Consider the following 27,247-nt stretch of genomic DNA (forward strand, 5'->3'; position numbering starts at 1 on the left):
ACCCAAATTTTGTCAGATGTGGTAATATAGCCGACATGTAGTTTACATTTTTTAAATAATCATAAATAGAGGTGATCACATACTAGTATTTTCAAAGATTTCGACATAAATAAAGAAAAGAAAGCTGTTCCTTTTGTCATAAATATTATTTTTATCACTTGTTTATCTTTCATGAATGTTGCTATGGTTTTAATAGGAATACAATAAAATGTAGGGATGGGACCGATTAATCGGTACTCTATCGGTATCGGCCAATATAGGCATATCGGTGTATCAGTTTATCGGTAAAATTACCGATTATTTTACCGATCCGATATATCAATAAATATCTGATAAATTAGTGCAAAATTCTGCCATTTTGTTGTATTTTTTATGGATAATCTCCATGCTCTAATTTCTAAAAAAGTAAATGTCTAAATATGCAACTTCTTTTGCACTGCAGTCACTTTGAAACAATTTATTAAGGAGGTCAATGAAACTTTCAGGTTCTTCAAGGACAATTTCTAATTTTATATCGGATCGGTAGAATATCGGTTATCGGTATCGGTAAATTTTATATTGGTACTTTATTGGTATCGGCCAAAATTTCATATCGACCCATCCCTAATAAAATGTAATAAACAAGAATTTATTTGTACACTACTGTTCATAAGTAATTTTCCCACAAGTTTCTCAAAATATGGTGTGTTTCAATTCTTGTAGTTCCTTTACAGGAAGTGATTTCAGTGTGCTCATCGTGTATGATACTCACTTTTGAGAAATTGCATGCTTACATGTCATATTGCATAACCTTTTAGGTGGTATGGGGAAAGTAAAGAGTGAAATGAATTGTTGTGTACTCTATCGGGGTGTTAACAGTTTCTTGTTGATAGCAAGCAATTCACAGTGTGCGCTAAGTAAGCATGATATGTGACAATGATATATAATCCTTCTCCTTTTGCATAATTTCCAATTGGGTATACAAAAAAAAAGTGATTGGTAAGTTAATTTCTATTACACATATCTATTCAGTACCATATTATTGAGTCTTATCCTATTCGAATTTTATAGAGAACATGATGCTTTGTCTCTCTTTTCCTGAAATATAAGAAAAAAGGGGGGAAGAATTTTATGTTGATTTTGAATTTGTCTTCTATTACTAATGTTCCCTGTGATCATGTTAACTGTGTACTGGGGCACATTTGAAGAGTATCCCTACAATAAAGAAAATTTGAATTTGAATCCTGCATAGTCCTTTAGTAAAGGGTGACCTAAAAATAAATTGACCAATTTCAAGTTAACTTTGTAACACATTTTTTTTTTTTTTGCATTGTAATTTTTTTAGGGGGTTTATTTTCTTCTGGTTAGCAAGATTAGGGTTCCACAGGTCTCCTAAATTAGAATCCTGCGATAAAGAATGGTGGTTGTATGAAAATCGGTTGGACTTTGAAAAAGTTTTCAGCTAGGAAAGTTGTATTGGTATGAGGAAGCGGAGGACTCAAACGGCATGGGCGAACCGTAATAACAACACACAAGGTCATCTAAAATGATCATTAAGGTTTTATAAAATTGTCATAAACAGTTTAACTGAATCGCGCACGTTCCACAAAGGCACATGGGTTTTTACTTCCCCATATGCATGTGTTGTGGTGGTTTACTTGGCCACTGGTATGGAATATAGCTTCATCACAAAAAAATATCATCCACAAAAGCTTCCTTGGTTGACATCTTTTCCAGGAACTCACAACAAAAGTCATACAGACACCTGTGATTGTCATCAGATAACTGCAGCAGTAGTTGAAGTCGGAATGGTTTGAATCATAAACGTTTACGAGGAACCCTCTGCACAGTTGTTTATTTACTTTTTTAACTACTTTTTTACCAAGTGAATCCTTTTACTCTATTCCTTGTTCGACATAAATTGACATGGCATGGAGTACTGATACATGCCAAAAAAACCCTGAAGATAGGGCAGTATGACCCCCGAAACGTCGCTTTTATAAATGGAGTATACTCACATCACGTAAGTAAACAATTTTTATTTTTTAAAAATACTTATTGTTTCCAAAGGTGAGTAATTCACACAGTGCAAATATGAATATTCAGTTCTGTAGTTACATGTGCAATTGCTATTTTTGGACTATGCAGAAAACTTGTGCAAATTTGGTCCACATCTTCTGAGGTAGTAAATGGGTGACCTGTTGATTTGCGCTTACACAAGCAACCTGCTTTACTAAATGCTTACACTATACATGAATTGAATTGTCATTAGGTGGGTCCTTATCAAATTTCAAATGAAATGCTTGTTGCATGGTGGTTGCAGACTTTGTTGTATGGAATTCCAACATGCAAAATGATTTCTCGACAGGTGTAGCAGCCATTTTCACAAATACACTAAACTAACTCATTAACCATGTCATGAGTGAAAAACTGAGTTCCTGTTTTGACTGGTGTTCATTTCATTGCAGCACCTATCCTAACCCCAAAGAACATTATGAAATGAAACTATATTTATTAGTTTAACAACATTTTAAGGGAATTTCTTGTTTCATCATCTTACTGATTAAATAATAGTCATATACAAGTGTCATCTTATTCCAAAGAATGAGAAAGTATTACATGTCAAATAAAGTGACCAAATCCACAATGAAGACACAAGAAGTTTTCCATTTCAGATATTCAACAACATTGAAATTAATATAAACCTTACAAATAATTTGTTTATGCAGTAATGAAACGTGTGTAACTACATCATTTTTATGCAAATCATGTTGCATAAAGGAAAAAAGAGGAAATTTTCAAATTCATAAACTCTAAGCAGCACTAATGCTGATTTGATTGCTTGCAGATAAGATTGAAGAATAAACATTATGTAACAATATGCTGTTGCCACAAGGAACAACCATGAATTATTTAGACACTAAAAAAAAATTAAAGAAACAATTTCTCTTAGAGGAAATATAGAATATAAACATGAGTTCAGGACAATGCACAAGAGATACCAACCTCAAAATCAGAGTCATTGAAACTGTACACAACATTCCAACCAAGTTGCTGGAACTTCCTCCTCTCCAACAGAACAGAATGGAAGAAACAGAGTGAAAATAACAACTTTTTAAACTTCTCTGGACGGGTGGTGGACTGGAACTGAGCATCAGATATTGTTTGGTAAAGACGCTTCATGTTAGCCTTGATGCCCTAAGGAAGTAATAATAATTTACTAACTTCATGTCACTCATATCAACTACATACACATTTGCATACATACCCCAATAAATACATACAAACATATAATAGACATAAAAATCAGAACAGTCAATATGTGGATAATAATGGAAAACTTGAGATTTCAACATTAATATCATGTATCTTCAGATCGGATGAGTGATTTCTCTAGAAATGGAAATTTATCATTCAAAATAAAGGGGGGAAATTGTGTACTCCTGATTTTGAACCAAGATTCATGAGATTTCATACCAGGTTTTAACTAGTGATGGACGATATCGGAAATTTGATATTGTGATATATCATTAAGAAAATATTGTCATAGACAATATGATATAATATTTTTCTGTATCATGATATCGATGATATATCATCTCCACAGTATATATCGCCAAAGTATCATGATGATATATCACCAACATGATATATATTGCCGAAATATGGTGACGATATATTGTCGACACAATATATATCACCAAATATCATGATGATATATCACCTAGTTGATATAGCCTGTATGATATTTTTTCAATATCACGATATATTGCCCAACACTAGTTTCAACCAATTAATTTATCAAGGTAGCTGTAGAAATATTGAGTGAAAAATATTCTACAACCATAACTCACACAGGAAATTACATTACAGTGGAACCCCGATTTTACGTTCCCGCATTATACGTTTTCCCGCTTAATACGTTCATCCAGTCAGGGCCCGGCAAAAGGTCGTGTTAAATAATAGGATGTAAACCTTGATCTTACGTTCGCTCTAACTCCCGTTTCCTGCTTTATACGTTTTCCGAGCTGTGACAATGTCTTAAAATTTGGCAGAAACCTGTTCTGTTCACTACGCAACTACTCCCTCCTTTTTCTTGCTTTTGCAGCCGGTTCATTGGCCACGTGACCTTGAACTTCCAGATGTTAGGCTTTCGTGCGAGATGAGGGAGTGAAGGGGCATGGTCAGTGGAAGACAGGGGGGGGGGGAGGTGGGGTACAACTTGCATTTGTCACACCTTCCTTGACGGACAGGAAGGGAAAACTGCACTTTTTGCATTTCCGGTAAAGATAGAATGGATCGATTCTTCTGCCTCAGGATCAGACAAGAAGCACACTGTTGCCAAACAGATTCTCGCTAAATGGTGCATTCCTTAGAATTTGGACAAAACAGAAGTTCACCCTCCCCCCTCCGAGTGGAAAATTTACAACAGGATTCGATCACCATTTGCTTCTTTGCTCACACAGATTTACGGAATCCTTCGTAGTTGACGGAAATAAAAAAGAAAAGTGGGGAGGGGGCTTGTTTGTGAATTTTTTCTTTCTTCTTGTCTGCAGTGGCCGCGGTGGCTCAGTCGGTAACGCGTCTGACTACCATGCTGAAGGTCCCGGGTTCGATCCCCGGCCGGTTCAAATCCGGGAACTTTTCTAACGATGGAAGCGGCCCCGGCGCCCACCCAGCGTCGAATAACATGGGTAACTGGGGGAAACCCTGGGGGGTAAAGGCGGTCAGGGGCGTGATGCTGATCACATCACCCCCACTCACGACCGGATCAAGAAAGTGTGGGGCGTTACCCCCACACCCCCTATACGCCTTCATGGCGTTGTGCTAAGCACAGGGGAGCACTTTACCTTTTACCTTTACCTTGTCTGCAGCGTTAATAAGAAGGGTTTGCCAACCTCCGCTATCCAATATTGAATAAGAACTGCACTACTTCTTTAATGGGAAGTCGTTTAGATTCCTAAGGAAATACGATTGGATCGTCTATATTTCACTGTAAATTATTTTTAATCTGAAGTTTTTTTCGCGAATATTATGTCATTTGGTCATTAGAATGAAGCTGAAATTGCATAAGATAAAGTGATTATTTTTTCTATGGGAAGATGAGCGATATTTTACTCACTGAAAAATATTATTGTCAAATCAATTGTTTGGGGGGAAGGGGGAAGCGAAGTTCGGACACATGTATTATTTATTCTGTGTGGGGCAGAGAATGGTTTCTTTTATACAGATTATGTGACTCGCATGTTGTACAGTGACGGAATCAGGAAAAATGAGTGGATAAGCGAGGGGTGTGGCAATATTCTCTGGGAGCAGTCAAATTTAGTGCACATCTAAATACCATTAAAATGCTTATTTGGGCCAAAAGAGAATTTATTTACTTTTTCTTATTCGCTGTGAAGCCGTGGTCACCTAGTTAGTACGGGGGCATCTGACTGCCGCACTGGAAAGCTGGGTTTGATTCCCGGTGTGGGTGATCTAAGCTGCCTCATAAAGCGGCTCTGGAGCTCACCTAGCCTCAAATAAATGGGTACCTTGGGGAAACCCTCGGAGGTAAAGGCTGCCCAAGCATGATGCTGATCACATCACCTCCAAATTGACAGAGATCGAATAATAGGGGGGTAAAGGTGGCCAGAGCATGGTGCTGATCACATCATCTTCCACACACCCCTATATATGTATCCCGGCATGGTGCAAAGTGCACGGGGAACTTTACCTTCACTTTTTCTAGTTTCCTTGGGGGGGGGACATTTGCTTTTTCTTCCTCGTGTGGAAGAGACAATCAATTAGCATAAAGGCGAAAAGCTATTGTCCCATCTTCTTTCCTCTGCGGTTTACAATTAAGCAATCGCTCCTGGATATGTACATTCTACGAACATAGTGTACTACAAGTAAAAAGAAAAGTCACCCATCTCCCCCACTCCCACGAGCTCATTAATCTGCCACTGGAGTGCAGGATTCAGCCCATTTCTCTCTTCTTTTTTTAATGCCTCTATCTGCGTCGAAAATGTTGCTCATGTGTCAGTAGCATTGAGGTGACAGCATGGGAGAGCTTAAAGCAGTGATCCTTCCCCCCCCCCCCTCTTTCCTTCTGCAACTTAGCCAGGAATGATCACACTTGTGATAAGACTTTTCTTCAACAACTGCATTAGCGCCGCTCCAGCACATGTTCGACTTCCCTTTCCTCTCCCTCCCGTTATCGCCGGTCGGTGTGGTGTCTGCAGGCATCGAGCAGTTGGCAGTCGGCGCCAGTTTTTTCGTTTTGTCTAATGACTACCGGGGCAATGACTTGTCCATCGTAAAGGGAAGGAAAACTGTATTGTTTTGAATCTTGCCTCAGAAGGTTGTTTTGCTTTTGAAGATTAAACACCAGCACCACACACAAAGCGACCAGTTAAAAGACAGCTAATTTTTTTCTTGTTTTGCCTTCTGATAAACATCTTGAACTCACAGAACAGTACAGGAAGGAAATGCACATGATGCTAATATTAATATACTCAATACTTTTCTTTGGAACCATTCACGTGTTGAAAATAAATTGCAAAATATTAAACTTAAACGGGGAGGGAAAGAAAAAAAAACTGAAACAACACTGCTAAATCCAACAATAAATCATCAATTAATATGGACGTAAATAATAATCAGTGGCATGCCCAAAGGAGGGGTTGATGGTGTCATCAAAGGCAGAAAAAGATGCAAAATGAGAGCTGACTATTAAAAAATACATATGTAATCGCCCTCACCACACCCTTGCCAAAATCATGGGCATGTCACTCATAGCAATTCCCCGTATTGTTACATCAAAAAATGCGTAACTTTGACAAAGCTTGTTTTCAGTTCAGTTTATGCAGTTGGGCTGATTGGAACTGGACACACATGCAGCTAAAGTGGGATCTGAATCATTCTACATGTCTCCACTGTGAACTGAATCCAGGACACTTTGATTACCATATATAAAGATGCCTGACGTCCAACTATAAATGATCACCCCCCCCCCCAAATTACCTGATACTTACAAAACTAGCAACTAATTACCAGTTTACATAGTAAATGAAGATCCCACACAATCAAAAGCATAAATAGAACCTAATAGGCGGCAGATAGAAGCAGTCCTCCACCGTCCCTACCCTCGAAAGTGGGTCACATTAATCCGTCACTGATTTTCACAGCAGGGCTTGCTTTTTTTCCCTTACAAATTCATAATCATACTTCTTTAATGTTGTTGAATTATTTTTGACACAATATACCTGCTAAAAGTCGATTGTGAAGTAGTTTCTTACTGACGCTTGAGATTCACCCCTCCCCTATGCTTTCCTGCTTTTTACGTTTCCCGCATTTTACGTTTTTTATTTACAGGCCCCTGAAAAATGTAAAATCGGGGTTCCACTGTAGTTCCTAGTAGTTTACAAACTCTACTTCCAAGTCAGTCTTGATTTCACTATGTATTACTTTCATAATATTGCTTAGACTTGAACATCTCTTGGTGTGTCACATTTAATATAATATATAAAGAAGCCCAACAAAGTTAATGCCAGGCAAATAGAGAATGTGTTGACATTTTAAATAACGCTTCTTACTATTGCATATTTCATAGTTAATTACCATGTGAGCACTTATGATTAGGTTACCTTTGGTGGTTCTGTTGTCATCTTTATTCCTGCCTGAAGTACTGAAATGGGAAAGTCTGGATGCGGACTGGAACTTAGCCATAATCTGAAATTTTAAAAAAATGAGTGATTCTGAAGACACACAAAATAAAGGGTTATAAATATAAACTGATTTTAGTGTGAAGAATAATACCAGATATCTGCTCATGAGCAATAAATTATAATGGTTAGGACATATTTATAATACTTAGGAGTAAATTAACATTATTATGTTTCTCAATATTATGTTCAATTTTCAATGAATAATTAGGTTGTACCAATTTCCTTTATCAATATGAAAATAACTTATTTAAATTCCTGGCACAGTCACAGCAAAAATTTACTTCTTACACAAATATGCAATAAACCAATGTAACTTGCAATTAACTTATCCATTGATTTCAGTGAGTTACTGCTACCATCCTCAAAAGGCATTTTGTGAATGATGAAAAATATTGCTATGGAATAAGATTTACAAAACAGAATATGCTCTTATTCTATATCATTCCAAATGAGAATAATATTCTGAAAACTAAGGTATGAATAGAAGTTACACACACCCAATTTGGATTTTAATATAAAGTTTGAAATATCATTTATTTTAATTTCATTCTCACCTGAAGTCAGGGTGAACAAATACATCTTGTAAATTGTCCACAAACTGATCTAACTGGGGCATCCAACTCAAGGAGAGGTGGCAATTTGCTAAGAACACCCAATGTCCCACCTGAATTCCTTTGTTCATCATTCTGAAAAAAACAAAAACATTTCACAGTATGGATACTACTGACATAATTATGCATACCATAAAAGAATTCTATGAAAGATTGTAAGTGACAATTATGTTATTTGTGCATTTTACAAGCAAATATAAATGTATTAATTTTTACCACTGATTTTTATTTTTTTGGAATTTGTGTGTTCCAGTAGCAAATAGTTTATGTATTGTGTGTTATGAAACACACAATACAAGAGAACAAATGTCATTATTCAGCCCTCACAGTGGCAAACAGTAGTGAAAAGATGGCAAATTACATCTTAATGTTTGGATATGATCCCTAGCAAATGACAGCCGAATAGCACCACACATTCTGCCAAGTGGCATTGGAAACTGTTAATTATTTGTTGGAACATATTGACAGGTATGTTGGTAATGCTTCCATATGGCCGCCTTCATATGGTGGCAGGACATATTTAAAAGACTTCTTGCATGAGGTGCATACATAAGAAGAAATCAGCAGCTGTCAGATCTGGGGACAATCATGGCCAATGGATGACACCATACACTGGCACATTGACAGGCAAATGATACCAGAATCTGACATGCATGCTTGCATATTTCACCACACTACATAAATTAAAACATCGACCCATAAAAGACATTCCTTTCACTACTATTGACACTAACAAGGACTACACAAATAATGACTCACACCCACACACACACACACAGAGAGAGAGAGAGAGGGGCAGACAGAGGAATAGGATGAGAAAAAATTGTCGGAAGGGCAGATAAACAAAAATTAAGGAGACAGTAAACACTTACCACACAAAAATAAATATTGATAAACGTTGATATTTCATGGGATATACCACATTTTCACAGGGGAAAAAAGAAGTAGCACAGTGTCACAGAATACTGACTGTAGCATTGGTACAGTGTTGCCAGAAACAGTTCTGCCCCTGTACTATGTGACAGTGTGCTACACACACACAGTATATATACATATGCTATGTGTGTATTACTAATTATTGCATGTTCTATAGCTGTAATCTTTCTCCTCTGTACCAATATACTGTAGTATCAATATCAGTGCAATATATGCACACACTACAAAGGTCAGTCACAATCACATAAACATTACTTGACTTTCTAAACCCATTACTTGCCTCTCAGCCAATGGTGCTTGACCTTGGCCAAGAGAAAGCGACGAAAACCTTTCTCGCATCCCCATAGAATCTGAGAGTGTTATGAGAGAGCCTGTGGGATCTACTCCAGGCGACAGAACAAAGATGAGAGGCATGTAGCGACTTGAATCGTCCAACACAGTGAGCATATTGAGAACAGGAGGCTCCACAAAACGGGGTCCTAGATTGTTCACAACGAATGTCGACACACAAAAAGACATTCTGTCTGATCTAAGGGAGCGCACAAACAGCATCCTCTGAAGCTCATTGCAGATGCTCTCCCACTCACCTGGAAGGAAAAAGAATTAAAAATAGTGATGCAAGTGAGCTAAATAATCAAACATCAAATCAAATACTTAGTTCTTCACTGACAAACATCAATTTATAAAGAAAAAATCACGCACAGATAATGTGTTCCATTAATTTTTGAAGATTCTTCATGACGTATGAATTACTAATATACGTGTATATCAAGGACATATTTAGAGGGGGATCCCTTGTAAGAGTTGCCAAGACCTAAAATTAAATAAGCTTTACTTCAATAATTAAAATTAGCAAAATAAGCAAAATGCTTGCATGCCATTTCTTGTACAGTCATGGACACTATGAAGTTAACTTATTTCCGCCAAACTGGCATGAAGATAGGATTTGATTGGGAAGAGTCGGTCTTGCATTGACAGTGTGTAAAATTAATGAATAATAATAATAAGGGTATTTTTTCATAAGCTGGAAATCACAGTTCTTTTGTTATCTCATAAATATGGAATTTTTCTATTTATTTTATTACATTATTTTCTTTCATAGAATAATTCTTAATACAAATTTTCAGGGTCTTATACCACCGGGTGTTTCAACAGAAATGCCGTGATTTCAAATGACCCTAAAAAAATATTTATTATATTCACAGTAATAGTTTGTATATGTTATGATTGACAAAAGTCTAAAATTTAATTTAATTATTTTTTTTTATTTGTGTTTGTCAGGTGTTTGTAGTACATTAGTACAGTATTGGAGGACAGGAGACTTTCACTCCAGCAGAAGATTCATTTGGTGTCCTGTAAGAAACCTTGCAACCAACAGTGTCACATGTAACTAGCACCTTGGGATAGGTTTTTCTTTATCAATGTTTGTCTCCTCTAGTAGGACCATTAGCTATATGGAGGGCAACTGAAATGGGTGTGAATGATGAAATGACAAGATGGTAGATGAGCAATGAATATGGAGATGAGTGAAGGGAGGAGGCCTTCTGTAGGCTGGAAGCTCATGGTGCATAGAGCACACTCACTATCTTCCACAGGTGCAAATGAGTTTCCCAAGGCCAGTATAAATTCTTAGAATCTCGTCGTACTAAATAGTCATTCAGAAGACATTGTGGATTGCGGTTATTCAATGTTAAGATGAAATAAACTTTTCTGTATGCAAACCATCAAACAAAATTTGAAGGGAACTAAAAAACAAACAGTACTTACCAATTAACGGCTGTGTTTCAGGTTCCGTATGTGTGTACCAAATATACCAATCTCTTGGGAATTGTTCAAATGTGTTTACAACCCCATGGAATCCAGGAAGCTTGTCAAGTTCAGTAACATTGTCCCAAGCAGTGTCTGACAACCAACCTGAATCAAAAACATGTAAGCAATAGTATCTTACCTAACTTCTAAAATACCTTTGTTTTTCTAAAATATGTGCATTCAGTACAAATTAAAACTTTTACCAAGCACAGCTAATATTTTGATTCTGCACTTTGATTAAGTTGATTTGTTTTAGCATCCTTTTCATCTGTACAATAGATCTTGGATTACAGAGCAGAATAGAGACATATACACATTTCCTAGAACCCAATTCACAAATCACAACAATCAACAGTCATATCTAACTACAGATCAATGTACTATGCCTGGTCAAACCTCACATATGTAAGTGTGGGAAACGGTTACTCAACCTACGTACTTTTCAGATGTCAAATTGCCATCAATGAAGTATGACCCGATAATATGATTACACAATATTCCACTCCAAACGTTAAATTTTTGCGGGTACTGTGTATGATGCTCCCTCATCCAGTGGGGAATCTCTGTGGCCCAATACCTCATGTTATGCCGGTTGACAGATCCGCTCAACTCAAAGGTAGCTTCATCGGAGAAACAAGTCCACCACAGAAATCAATTATTTCTGTCGAATCGTAGCATCATTTCCTCGCAGTATTCAAGTCTACCATCATAGTCGTCTCCGATGAGTTCTTGCACTAGTTTTATTTTGTACGGATGATACCGATGCGACTTCACAATTCTAAGGATAGATGTTTTACTTACTTCGGTTTGTTGAGCTGCTTTTCGACTCGAAGTATGGGTGTTTTCTTGGAAATGCATTAGAACTTCCAAAGATTTCTCGTAGTTTGTACCAGTTTTAGTTCTTCCACATTGTGGTTCATCCCTAACTGCTCCAGTTCTTTCGAAGCGATCAATGGTTCGATAGACAATAGATTTTGAAATAGGTGTACGATTCGGGAATGTATTGTTGAATAAATGCGCAACGTCTCCGTATGATCGTTCCCTATCACCAAACCCCCGCATCATGAGAACTGTTATCCTCTCCCTCTCTGACAATGTCATCGTTGACAGAATACGAACAGTAATGGATTTTCTATTCTTTCGTAGACCCTTTAGTACTCCAGTACGATTCCCCCCCCCCTTCGTGAGTTGCAAAGAATGCGCACAGGGTTACTGAAACTAATTTGACCGCCCACTTTCACATTCTGTAAGATCTTACCTCTTACACCTCTTACACAACGATCGCCTTAAGCACGTGACCTTCACCGTGGTAGATTACAGGCAGCTCCTCACGCCGAACCGACCTGGTGGCACGATGAGTAAGTTCACTGTGTGTGTATTGTTGTTGGTTGGGAACTGCTCACACAGTGAACTGCCGACGCACGTCAAGGTAATCGCATTCCCGCATAGAGTCTCCAGATGGCAGACTAGTCGCCTTCGAGCGACCCTATGAGATCGCGGAAGAAAAACAAATCGGGCCGTGATGTAAACCATGAACAATTCAGACGTTTATGCTTTTCGACCTTGGGAACGGAGAAAAGGCAGTGGTGAGGGGGTAATTAAGTTCCGGTCACCACAGAGGTGAGGGGACTCACCTAAAACAAGCAAACAGATGAGAACAAAATACTACTACGTCCATGTCGTTGTTCCTTTGTTACGTGAAATGTAGTACAGAAACCCGGTTATTTTCTTACATAGAATCTGATTCTACAATACAAAATGGGGGTTTCCATTTCAAATTTCACAGTTGCCCTCTGCCGAGGGTGGGTGTGGGGTATCAAGTGTGATATCATTGAATAGCTTTCTTTCACTTATTAAACAAGTATTTTTTCGTTTTCTGATTCGATGTGTATTTCACACACACACACACACACACACAGAGGGAGAGATAAACGCATGTACTGCACATTTTTACATTGCTAGGAAATATTGTGTAACACTTGGTGCTGACCACTGATCAGATGAGATTAGAAGGGAACAAACAACACAAACAAATTAAAGAACATATAAAAAGGAAATGCAAAGTAATAAAATAAGAATAAAAAAAGGATAGAACTACACACTGCAACAGATAAAATATAACGTACATTAAGTCATCACAGTTGTTATTTATTATTGACACCTCATACTGATGATCTAAAGTTCTCCAAAATTAGTGACTTCATTTTCTATATAACATGACTTATGCCTCGTGCCAACATGATTTAATAAACATGCTTCCAAAAGTTAAGCACGCGATGGTAAAATCAACAAAAATGGAAAAGTAAAGCTTTCATTAACACAAAATTGCACATGAAGGTAGCAATTATATGTTTATGCATTTAAGAAAACAAGAATTGTGTACAAAGATGAAAAAAAATATTTACTTTTCATAAGTTATATGATGACGTCACATTTAGGCCATTAACATAATGATGTTTAAAGGCAAACAAACCAACAAAACTTACAGTAATATGGTATGTGACCACCCCGAACCTTCACACAAACTTGACAATGATTTTCCATGCTTTCAATGAGGTGATCAACCATCGCAGATGCGAGCAATGGCCATGCCTCCATTATGGCAGTTTCCAACTCTATGAGACTGGCTGGAGGAGGTAAATGTGCAGAGACAGCATGCCCGAGGGCATCCCAAAGGTTTTCAATGGGATTAAGGTCTGGGGAATATGCTGGCTACTCCATACGAGAAATGCCCTTACTTTCCAGGTACTCATCAACGATGTTGGCTCGATAGGGACAGGCATTATCGTCCAAAAGGAGGAAATCCGGACCAACTACTGCAGAGTAAAGTCTCACAATTGGGTCATGAGCTTCATCCCGATACCGTGCAGCTGTCAAAGAACCGCCTTTAAAGATGTGCAGCTCGGTGCGATATCCCATTGAAATTCCAGCCCACACCATGACGCTGCCACCTCTGAATGCGTAATGTTCGATTATGTTCTTGGCCTGATTGCTTGTGTCTCGTTCTCTCCAGACCCTTGAATGCTTATCATCTAATTCCAGGACAAATATGGACTCGTCCGTGAACAGGACGTTGCACCAATCTGAGACAGTCCAATTGAGATGTTGACGACACCACTTTAATCTTTCCCCTCTGGCTTGGATGGTTAAGGCAACACAAACACAGGGTACTCGGGTGTACAATCCCTTCATGTGGAGCCATAAAATCCGGATTTAGGAGCGAAAATGAATTACAGAGGCAAAACAGCTTCTGGGAGGATAATGGATTACAGAGGGAAAGCGAATTTTGGAGGAAAAACGGATTTTGATCCATATTTTCAATAATTGTGTCATGAATATAACAATTACTCTAATCTACCAACCTAATGTCAGACTGTCTTCCACGTAGTACACCCTGGACTGCATTTAGCAGACTAACAAGACTATGGTGTCTGGACTCACAGCCAGTACAATCCTACGTGGAGCTTTTTTGTGGTTTTGTGATCTGCCCATGTGTGTTTGTAATTGTCCCTTCGTCTGCTTCACCTTATCACAATTCATCCTCATCTTCATGAATAGCCAAAAGTGGAAGAAAAGCGAAGTTAAATAGAAGAAATAAATCAAATCAATTAAATATGTCATTCAACTAATAAAGTATGGGCTAAGATAAATTTATTTTTAATTTAAAGGGATAAGATAAAATATTCCCTGTATTGTCATGGACACGTCTGGGTTATAACAACTCCATTAACTTTCAACGGAATTGTTACAACCCAGAAGTGTCCATGACTGTACAAAGCGAAGTACATACTGAACAATTGAAGGCCATCAGGGAAGGGACACATAAATGAGAGAAGTAGGGAGGCCATATCAAGATTCACACAGGAAAATGGATAGATTGAGTTGGTGGTTTAAGTCCACTTTATGCACAGTAAGGCTAATCAGGACTAGACCTACAGTTTAAAGTGTGATCGAAAGATAGGAACGATAACCAAGAGGCTTTACAACAGGTGACAACATTGGTTACTTTCGCTACTTTTCTCTAGACTGGAGGGGATAGAGAGAATTTTAATCAGAAGATTTGGTGAACGGATTACCCGTGCATGCAGATGTGTCTTTTAAAACACAGAGAGAGGGGGGACGGGGGTAGTATAAGTAGAAAATGGTGGAAGGGAAAAATAAGACATACAATAGCAATGAGAAAAGGTGAAAGAAATAAAAAGGAATTCGGGAGAGGGCAAGGAAATATCTGTGTGAAACCCAAACTTTATATCTGTCAACACTAGTTTATCAGTATTGGCTCCTGCCCAGCCGGTCAAAATTTTCTGGCGCCCTACATGAAAGAAGCCGACTGCGCATAGTAATATAGTAGATTTCCCTTCTTTTATGAAAGGATTGCACTACATTATGTTTTCATTTTTGACCATAAAATAATTGGTACAGGTTAACAAAAGTTGGTACATGAATGAATTAATGAATTAAATTGATTGGGTGTATCGGCACTTGAGGCCATTTTGCACCCTTCAATATATTCGGGGAAAGATCCCTTTACCTAAAATTCTGACTTGAGGGATTAAAACAAGGGGTGTAAAAAGTCCCTTGGGAAAATTAAAAGTGCAAGGTTGTAAAAAGACCTGCACAAGACAAACACAACACTTTAAAAAATCAGAAACAAACTAAAAGCCTCCTCACAGATGGTGGAAGAGACCAGATCTTCGTAAAAACCTAAAAACATTTGATAAAATACTGTTGTCATCACCCAACAGGGATGACAAACAGCCGGAAAGGTTAAAAGTCTGCCGGAGGTAAGCAAGGTCGGCACATTCAACGAGAATATGCCGAATACTTAAAACAACATTGCAAACATGAAACAACAGAGGGTCCTGCTCTTGCAGCAAGTGACCATGGGTTAGAGGGCTGTGTCCAATATGCATTCTGGTTAGAAGAAATTCTTCTCAGTGAGAGGGACGGGACGAGAAACACCAAGCACCTATGGTGGGCTTAATAGCGTGAAGCTTGTTCCCCATTTCCGTATCCCACTCGGGCTGCCAAGTGTCAAGAACGGAACAATGGAACACATTCTGCAGGTCACTAGCTGGCAAAAGGTGGACAAGAACGTCGCCATCTGCATCAGCAGCAGCTGCTTTGTTCCCCTGAATGCCCATGTGGCTATGGACCCAATAGAAGTGTACATCGGCACTGGCAAATAAGGACATAAGCAGTCTGCATATGAGTTGCACTACTGGATGCCAGGAATACGGCGAATCCAGAGTCTGCAACAAACACGCTGGTCGAATCACTGCACAAAGGACTTTCTTCAGACCATTGACGACTGCAAAGTCCAGTGCCTTTAGAATGGCGTACATCTCTGCTGTATAGATGGTACAGGCAGGATGTAGCGAGTAAATGGAACTTTGAAAGTCTAGGACTAAGGTGCAACCGACTGAATTCAATGTCTTGGACCCATCCGTATAAAACACATTGAAATTGGGGTGCTTCGCACGAAGTTCTATATATCGCTGCTGGATACAACCATTGGTGTTTCTGCCTTTGGAAGGGCAGTCAGAGAAAAATCGATAGAAGGTGCAGGAATCTCCCAGGTCGGGAGAGGCGGAATGAGTGGAGAGACGCCAGGAAGATCACTGTCAACTGCGAATAGTAAGCCGACTGCAGAGACGACAGCTCAGATGCCTCTACATACAAACTGGCGACCGAACTGGTGCGGAAAGCACCAGAGCACACTCGAATACCAGCATGGTGGACGGTGTCTAGGGTGTGAAGTCTAGATGGGTGGGCAGACGAATAGACAACACATCCATAATCGAACTTTGACCTGATGAGTGAACGGTACAGATGGAGTAGTACCATCCTATCAGCACCCCAAGAAAAATGAGATAAAATGCGTAAAAGGTTGAGAACAGTTGGTACATGAGATTAGTTCCGCAACAATCAGATGTAATCTGAATATTTTTTTTTTTTACTTATGATACGAGAGCAGTGGCAGTGCCAGTATTAATCATGTAGGTGTGATGAGGGGGTGTGAAATGAAATTTTGGGGGTGTCATGTTGAAAATAAAGAAATCATGCATTCTTTAACCATTACATCAAATACCAATGATCATTTTATGCTTTTATGAAAATATGCCAATGAAACTGAAGACTACTAGTGACTTGTTTCAGTTTTAGCCACTATAAGCGGATGTTTTGCAATATTTTAAATGAACATAGCTTGTATATGCAGGTCAATGACCATATACTGTGTATTGAAAAAGTAAAAGATTTTTTTACCAAAAAATATAGTAATGGTGGAAGAAAGACAACAGCCACAAATAATTGTAGAGCTTCTCACCCCCCCCCCCCTAAAAGACAAAAGCAAGTGTCTGTTCGTCTACAATGGCAGAGGTGTTACTCCAATGTGACCACAAAGTTTTAGTAAGTCATACATAAAGTAACATGGCAGATGCGCAGGAAAATTAAAGGGGTGCTGAAAAACTCCTTTGCACCTTCTTCCCCGTGCCAGACATGCATGAGAGCAAGAAAAGTTTGGTCGAAAGCAGAAAGAAATATATATGACATTTTGTGTTGTATACAATTCCATTGTTTGAGCTCTGAAGCATGTAATCTCAGGAAGCAGATGCAAATGATTATATTTTTTTTTCGGTATCAGAAAGTGCTTGCGCATTAAATTGAAGTGCAAACTTGTCCAATCTATCAAAATATCGCTCTTGTGCAACTGCTACGACAGATAAGGAGCCATTGAGCAATGTTTGGTTGAAACAAATAACTTTATACAATACTGCTGCAACAACAATGATCACAAATGCCCTCCGAAATCCGGATTCCCTCCGAAATTCAGATTCTCCTTTTTTACTATCCGGATTCCGGATTTTAAAAAATCCTGATTTGGCCATCCCTACCTCAAACTCTTCAGAACGAAAGTGTGATGATTTTTGCACGAAATCCTCGCTTTTATACTATTTCAAGAGCACAGATTAAACACCTAGGTACAGATGATTCACTCTCTACTTACAAAAGGGAAGCTACACATAAAAAATTGACATCTGCATCCGCAGCGATTTCCAGCCACTCGAATTCAAATACGCTTCCGAAAATTTGCATTGCATGTTTAACTTTTGGAAGGCAGTGTATAATATAGATTAATCAGTACTCTGAACAAAGGATTTATGCCATAAAAAATAGGAAAAGCAGAATTTTAGACCATGATAAAAGATGAATCCTTGCAGAAGTCTCTGCCTGTCCCTCATTTCCCCCTTCCCCACCTGAATATCAAAATGGAACCACATTGCTTTTACTATACCATCTCTGAAACGAAATGTAGTAGATCCTTATATTTTTTTTTTTTTTAAAAAAAGATTGCTGACATGTTAGCTAAAATTTTTCTATTGCTTTCTGTATCTCATATAGATTCTTGTAATTTCATGAATAATGAGGAAAGTGTAAAATTGAAAACAACAACTTTCACTAATAATTTTTAAGAACAAAATGGTGCCCAATTAGTTTCACTCTAATATCTTCACAAGGAAGTGACAGAGGACATTGGAAAATCTTATATATTTAATTTACACATATTTTCATCTTAACCTTTTCTTATGTGAAATTTTTCCTTGGCTTGCATACATCCATATTTTTTGTTAGATTACATATAATTCCTACCTGGGCAAGGATTCTCCATCTGGCCTTCACGGTCCAAAACAACTCCTCCCTTCAACAAAAAGTTGTATTCAATACGATTCACCTTCCCTGTTGCTTGCAGGATTTTAACACACATATGGAATGAGAAGAGCAACTTGTGATTCTCAAACAAGCCTCGACATGTGTTTCTGAAAAAAAATATTCCGTATTAGAATTAAGAGCTTGGGAAATTCAAAAATAGAAATTATATTTCTTGAATTTCAGGATTTAATTACTCACATGTTATCACATATGATACACAATATCATGGTTCTCATTTGTTTTGCAATTTAATTCCATTACTTTTTTCCAGGCAATTTTAAAACATATTTTAAGATCATTTTGTGATGCCTTAATAAGCAAATTACACAGTTTTAAGGGTTAAAGTGGATTTACTGAAACCTTGGTCGATAAAGGCATATTGGGAATGCTCGAAAATTTTTCTTCAAAGCTAGGTGCCAGTTCTGAAAATCAGGCGTCAGGAAACTACCTACTAGAAATTGTGCATACTACAGTGTGTTTCAAAAGTCGCACAACCAAAACTTTGAAAATGTATATCATGAAAACTGTTAAGAGGTATTTACACCAAGTTTTCTGCACTAAACTAATCATGTACGCTATCACTGGGTTAATAAATTTATGTTAGCATGTATCCAAATAAAAGCAATTACATTATTCTAAAAATATTGTCAATTTGCTGAAAACATCTGAGAACTGATTTTCAACAATATATATATAGAACAATATAGAAATTTTCAGTGAAAAATGCAGGTTCGACCAGGACTTGAACACGGGTCTCTGATATACCGTGCCATTGCTCTAACCACTGAACTACTGAGCCGGCCTGGCCTTGCCTGATTTTTCGATGTCGTTGTTTTACCTGCGTGGAATCTTCTCTGCCAGTGCTACCGCAACGGAATCTGTTGCCTTTGAAATACAGTAGACTTTGACGTTGCCTGGTTCCTCCCAGCGTAGAGATGTTAATTATTGAAGATCAGGAACACACAGAAAATGTACTACGTAGAAATTTTCAGCGAAAAATGCATTAACATCTCTACGCTCATAGGAACCAGGCAATGTCAAAGTCTACTGTGTTTCAAAGGCAACAGATCCCGTTGCGTTAGCACTGGCAGAGATGATTCCACACAAGTAAAAAAGCAAGAAATCAAGCGAGGCCAGGCTGGCTCAGTAGCTCAGTGGTTAGAAAAATCGTACGGTATGCCAGAGACCCAGGTTCGAGTCCTGGTTGAGCCTACATCTCCTGTGTGTGCCTAATCTTCAATAATAATAACAACTCTTAACAATTTGTGGGATCATTTGTTGGTGTTTGACTAGTCGTAAAACAGTTGCTTTGTGAGGTACAGCAGAAGCAGGGGATTTTTCTTGGAAAACCTCTTGCACATGAGTTTAAGAATGAGTAGTACAATACTCTTCAGCAATACACACGTGCTGCTCCAAAGAATACGCCATGCTGAATCAATTAAAAGAACAGGCATAGTAGTGTCGAAAGTTAGCTAAGAGAATTCAGTGTAACCAGAGGCAGACTAGGATTCTCTCAAGAGTCCAATTTTGGCACAAAATCTTGGCTTATGATTGTATAGCGAATACTTAGGCACTGTGGCGTGTGTCTGTTGACAATATTTCGACCTGCTAGCATTGCCATATATGCTCCAAAAAGGCACTTTTTCACTTAACCCATAAAATCGCCAATAAAAAATCCATCAAATGTTGTACATGACCAATATTGGTCGCAAATGACAGATTGACATGGCATCAGACATCTAATTATGACCCTTCGATAATTTCTTAACGTATTTTTCTCATTCAAAAGTGTATTTCTGGAAAAATTTTAACGCTGCCTTCCATCATTTATTAATTTATCTAAATTTTCTGTATGGAGAAAACTGATAATTTTAAGCATTGAAAAATATCTCAATGGATGAGACTTTATAATGCAGAAAACTCGGTGTAAATATCTCTTACGGTTTTCATGATATACATTTTCAAAGTTTCGGTTGTGCAACTTTTGAAACACTCTGTGTAAGAAGCTGAGCGTCACGGTATTCAAAATATCGCTAAATCATTGGTGAAAACAGGAAATGGGGTGTTGGGGGACAAAGAGTACGAAATTATTACTGACTCTCTGGAATGTTCACAATGTTGATTGTAAAAAAAAATCATTTGCTAACTTACGCTATACTGCAATTTGAACTTAGAATCATCAAAATTTCATACATATTACAGCATAAGATCACAGTCGCCAGGCTGAAATTTTTAGTCGCCATGGTGACCGGGATTTTTCGAGCCCTGCATATTGGTATACTGATAAAATTGCTGATAACCTTATCAATTCAATATTTCTACAAATAGTTTATAAGCTGAGTGGGTATTTCTGTTATATTGGTATTGTATTCATGAATACAAAGGTATAAATCACATACCTTTTTAATGTACAGCTTCTTTTTCTAAGGTAGAATATCAGTCATGGTAACATAACTAGGTACACACTAATCAATCAACATACATTTGTTTCTTTAGGGGCTAATATTATTTAATTTGCTCAATGTTCTTTAATGTACTACATAAGCACCTATCTCAAGAGTAAAGAATTCAAGAACAGATGATAAGCAACAAAAGTACAGGACATTTGTTTCTGAAAACAGCCAGTAAACATACTGTCTTGTACTTTGTTATAATATTGTTGCCTATTGATGGTGGCCACTCAAGGATGATCATAAAATTCAAGTATAATTCCAAATTTAAAATACATATACATACATACTATTATATATATATATATATTGTGGAACGATTCAAGGGAGACTGTAAAAAAAGGTAAAATCTCTCGCCAGACATCAGTGCTCGGTCAATCGACAATTTACAACACAAGGTAACATTCCACAAATAGCGGAAACACATGACGTCAGGAGACACGGCATTCTTCGATACTACAGGGTTCAAGCCCGTCATCGGCTGGCAAATATGGAAGATTTGCCAGCAGCTTAAAAGAGCTAAGCACCAGAATTCGAGGCTCAGTCAAGTCTCAGAATTCAAGGACCTCCAGAAGAATAGTGGCTACCAGGCGAAGACCTCGACACCTTCCAGGTCTCAGCCTGGCTCGGGAAACCGAGACGAAGCTTTTGCCTAAGGCAACCGCAGTACATTCGCAAGTTGACTATCTTCGGCACCACGGCCTACAACTTGTAGCCGTCGGTCAGACCATCGTCCCGGTGCCTTTTCTAGGGCCGATACTCCAAGACCAGCGTGTGCTTCGTTGCCAGCCACGGGCAAGAAGACCGTGGGCCGTCGAACTCAGGACTCCATGCTCTGTTGCCTGACGTCCACACTCAACCGCTTGGCTGAGAGGTAAGATGTACGTCGTCTACATCCCTTGAAATCATTCCACTCCCTGCCCGAAGCCTGTCAGAGAGATTGTATGGGGACCATAAACGTAACCTAGCTCTACCATCTGACCCCTAAAGTGTTCACAGTAACGATCCCCGTAGGTTAAGTAATTGAAACCAGTGAACGCATCAAAATATATATATATATATATTTATTGTAACATCCCACCCCACTCACAGTTTTCGACGAGCCTGGTGACAAAACTGTTTTATTCGTTCTACGCATTTCTTCCTCTTCAATCGGGACCTGGCAATTCTGCAGGGCCCCAACTTCCGGCTCCGTCTCTTTCTTTCTACGTTGAAGATGCTACGATTTAGTTAGTGAAAATTCAAATTCTTTCCACTGTCTGGTGAGTGTATCCTTTCTCCTTCTTTGATTTATATATATACGAGGTGTGGCTAGAAAAAAACAGGACTGTTGCTACAAAATCTTTTATTGGTAATTTTGTACAGTATGAACATTATCCCCTTCAAAGAACTCCCCTGAACTATCGATACACCGCTCCATACGAATCTTCCATTTCTGGAAGCAGTGCTGGAAATCATTTTCTGAAACCATGTTCGTGACTTCCGTCGCTTTTGTTTTCAGTGCCGATATGACCTTTGGGAATAAAAAAAAAGTCGCACGGAGTGATATCCGGCGTATAGGGTGGATGTTCTAACACTGGGATCCCATGCTTGGCCAAAAAAGCTTTGACTGACAATGCCGTATGGACAGGAGCATTATCCTGATGAAGAATCCATGACTTGCTCTTCCACAAATCAGGTCGACGTCTTCTTACTCGCTCACGAAGGGTCATCAGCACCTTAATGTAATAATGTTGGTTGTTATGCAATAGCTCGAATACTCAAGGAACGATCCTCTCGAATCAATTCACCGACATTTGCAATGTTCATTCTGTTTTCGACGTGCAAGGATGTCCAGGACGCGAGTCATCCTCAATCACTTCTCGTCCCTCTTTAAACCTTTGAAACCACTCGAACAATTGCGTGCGTGATAAACACTCATCTCCGTATACTTCCTTCAACAAACCATAAGTTTCTGTGGCGGATTTTCCGAGTTTCATAAGAAACTTCACATTGATATGCTGTTCCACTTTCACACTTAATATTTTTCCGACGGAGCACAGATGTACGGTTCACTTCATCCACAAGCTACAGCGGAACTGAGCGCCGCGCACCCTGGAAAATCACACAGTCGATAGGCAGGATATCACGTTATACACTCATGCACCGCTTGACACCTTGACGCGCTTGCCGTTTGTCAACAGCAACATCAATCCGGTTTTTTTCTAGCTACACCTCGTATATATATATATATATATATATATATATATATATATATATATATATATATATATATTATATATATGTATGTATGTATGTATGTATGTATGTATGTATGTATGTATGTGTGTGTGTGTGTGTGTATGGGTAATTGTTATTATTACATTTTATACGTATGCAATTCTGACAAGGGGTGATGAATAAATTAACCCACCAAATGATGATCTGTTGCAACGATGCATCTCAACTTTACATTTTTTTTAAAAGTGACAATCGATCAGATGTTTCAAATATTAGAGAAATATTAATTGAAGCTAAGAGCAAAGCAAACATGTGTTAGTCATCCACCTCTCCCCCAGTGTTGAAAAATGAGATCATGTCTCTTCAACCTCCTCTAAAACTAAAGGATCACTCTTCCCAAACTAACATGAAATCATCCGTAAACACAAGAATAATTAGAGATTTACCAGACCCGGACACGATGTTTAAAACTAACAGTAAAGCTGTTATGTGAAACCAATCTTGTCTCTTTCTTGTCCTTTAACAAAGAGAATAATAATTAGTAAACGAAATGTAAGGGGAGAATGAAAACTTACCAGTCTCTTGCTTCTATATCAGGCGACTGACTTCAGTATAGTGATATTCCGAAGTAACATTGCTTTTGATATACTTTCGACAAATGATTTCTAAAGAAAAATTAAATGCATAATTATATCGCTTGGCGTGGAAGGAAATCCAAACCCATCACTACACTTTCCAGAAACTAACTGCCATCATCTGTCCTTCAAAGAAAATTATTCCCCTGCCGCATTCCTTGTGCCGAAACACACCTGCTGAAACTCAGTCATTGGAAAGGAAAAGGGGGATTAGCCCAGGTATTTGAATTTCCAGGAAAATGCTATGTACTGTGTCTGAGACACGTCCACCACTTTCATGGGCGATGACGTTTTTGACTGCGGGAAGTCTCTAAAGAAAGAGATGTCCGCAAACACCAAAGAAAGTGGAAGGGTTACCCACAGGTGCATCATTGGCTTTCGGGACCTCATTGGGGTTATTGTTAAATGAGACCGCATCTGTACGAACAAAGCCTGGTAAAATTCGAAGAGAAGTAAACATAAGACGTCAACTCCTATGGAGATAATTTCACGTTACGCTTGATTTCCATGATACTTGACAGCGAGTCTTATCTGTGTACAGATTATTGTGTCACGCACCTGCTGTTCTCAAAAACTTGAGTACAGGTTCATTTAACAAATGCACAACAATTTTACTTTCTTTTTTCAAAACCAAGTGTAAGTTGGAAAAGGTGAATGAAACTTTGAAATGGAAAAAGACAATTGGTTTTGGCCATGTCTCTAGCGACTCAAAAACAATGGTATCAGCTAGTATCGATGCAAAAATATCAACCGATACTTACCGATACTGATATGCCCGGTATCGACCGATGCCAATACATTGGCTCAGCCCTAACAAATATATTAACAATGTAAAAGGTGTATATGATTCAAATGTATGCAACAACTCTAATTCAATTCAATTAAATGGTAGGCTAAGATATATTTAACATATTGAATTTAAAGTCCGGTGTTTACATTTGCCATTTCATATATTAGGTCTAGGAATTAATTCGTGCGCCTGGACAAGAGATGGCGTAACGAGCGTATCGTCCCACAGTTCCGTGTATCCACACATGCGTTGAAAACTCCTGTCAGCGTGCATCGTTCGGTTAGGGCAGTTGATTGACGCGTCAACAACAGCATTTTGTAGTCAACTGAACATGGTGCAGTTCGTGCCAGATAAAGTGTTTTTGCAGGGTGTTCTGCTTCATTACTTTAACATGCAGAAAAGTGCTACCAAAAGTCATCGTATTTTGGTGGAAGTGTATGGTGACGATGCGCTAGATGAGCGAACATGTCAGAAGTGGTTTGCACAGTTTAGAAGTGGTGATTTCAGCCTGGAAGACCAAGAGCGACCTGGACAGCCAAAAAAATTTGAAGACGAAGAATTGAGAGCATTGCTCGATCAGGATTCGTGTCAAACACAGGAAAAACTTGCAGAAGCATTAGGCATTGATCAAACAACAGTTTCTAAATGCCTTAAAGCCATGGGAATGATTCAAAAGATGTCACATTGGGTTCCACATGAATTGAAAGACAGAGACGTTGAAAGACGAAAAACCATTTGCGAATTGCTGCTTCAAAGACAGAAAAGAAAGGGGTTTTTGCATCGCATTGTTACTGGCGATGAGAAGTGGATCCATTACGAGAACCCGAAACGAAAAAAGGCCTGGGTGAAGCCAGGTGAACCAGGTCCATCACAACCGAAAAGAGAAATTCACTGTGCAAAGGTTATGCTGTGCATATGGTGGGATTTGAAAGATGTGGTGTACTATGAGCTGCTGCAACCGGGTGAAACTATTAATGGAGAACGTTATCAACGACAATTAATGCATTTGAAGCAAGCTCTGGCCAGGAAACGACCAGAATGGGAGAACAGACATGATAAACTTATTTTTCAACATGATAACGCTCGCCCACATGTCGCAAAACTGGTCAAAACCTATTTAGAAAATGTCGGATGGGAAGTTTCGCCCCACCCGCCATATTCACCAGACGTTGCTCCTTCGGACTACTACTTGTTCGATTGCATGAATAACGATTTGATTGGACAGCGGTTCACTTCTTCAGAAGATATCGAAAAATGGGTCTCTGACTGGATCGCTTCAAAGGATGAGGACTTCTTTCGCCACGGAATCCGTAACTTGCCTGACAGATGGGCGAAAGTGGTGGCTTGCGATGGACAATATTTTTCTTAAGGTATTTATGTATTTTGTGTTTGAACTACAGCTTCAATGTGTGCGTAACAACCACACGAATTAATTCCTAGACCAAATACTGACACTCAAAATACATCTACAAACACAAGTCACAAATGTTACAGAATATACTAATCTATGAGAAATTGTTAATTGTATAAGAATTTCAAACAAGTTCCAGTAAGCAACTTCAAGTTACCTTACCTTGCAATCATCTTTCATCTATCATATTTTTCTCTAAAGGACGCTAACAAAGTAAACAGATTGAGAAAATTCTGTGTTACTTTTCACGCAGCTTTCTATTCCTTCTTCAATAAAAATAAAAGCTAACTGTGAAAAACTTGCCTCAGAGCATTTTATAAATATGCATAAATTTAATTGAATTTTGATTAATAAAAGTTCCAATTTTTCATGTCCATGGAGAAAAATTCACGCAGAATTCCCAGAGCCAATAATTCATGCATAATTCCCGGAATTTTCGGTGAGTAGCCACCCTGCTATTATCTGTTATAACTGGCATTAAATTTCATTGTATTCTCAGCTCTTGAGAAAGATGCATGTGTGGTACATCAAAATGTTGAGTCAATTAAAAAAAGTTTAGTACTAAGGAAAAAAAAGTTCTTATTAATAATATCATATGTAAGACGAATGTAACTACACATACATTAATTAAGGAGGTGAACAAATCATTAAGTTCTTCCTAAATATTTTTCATTTTATATCAAAGTAAAACACTATCGGTATTAATGAAGCTATTAATGAAAGACTGTGTATATAAAAAAAGCATTCAGTAAAAACTAAAATATCAAAAATAGGGTTCAAGAAACCCTACTTCTCAATATCTCAAATTCATAAATCATGATTTTTTTCCCTAAAATTTTAGTTTTGAGTATAAGTTATGTTGTACCTGGCAACACCACCAAATTATGCCACTGAGCAAGACACGTTATCTTGCATAATACCAGCTGCAATGGAGCATAGAAAAGTCAAACCAGGGTAGCAAGGTTCAACTAAAGATCCTGCTGT

At 38.3% G+C, this 27,247-nt stretch overlaps 1 protein-coding gene across 1 annotated transcript in view; it reads right to left on the bottom strand.

Annotated features, from left to right (window-relative positions):
* The window catches only part of kl-2 (dynein heavy chain 2, axonemal kl-2), a 373,042-nt gene that overhangs the window by 48,536 nt on the left and 297,259 nt on the right, over window positions 1-27,247 (bottom strand). The window contains exons 75-80 of the mRNA XM_083120771.1: window positions 18,698-18,864; window positions 11,003-11,149; window positions 9,516-9,822; window positions 8,243-8,374; window positions 7,608-7,692; window positions 2,986-3,177 (exon numbers count right to left, since the gene is read on the bottom strand). Of these exons, the coding sequence (XP_082976897.1) occupies window positions 2,986-3,177; window positions 7,608-7,692; window positions 8,243-8,374; window positions 9,516-9,822; window positions 11,003-11,149; window positions 18,698-18,864 (1,030 nt within the window). The remainder of the gene's footprint in view (window positions 1-2,985; window positions 3,178-7,607; window positions 7,693-8,242; window positions 8,375-9,515; window positions 9,823-11,002; window positions 11,150-18,697; window positions 18,865-27,247) is intronic.

This window comes from Lepisma saccharinum, chromosome 4 (genome assembly GCF_977018435.1).
Source record: "Lepisma saccharinum chromosome 4, izLepSacc3.1, whole genome shotgun sequence".
In the NCBI taxonomy this organism is placed as follows: domain Eukaryota; kingdom Metazoa; phylum Arthropoda; class Insecta; order Zygentoma; family Lepismatidae; genus Lepisma; species Lepisma saccharinum.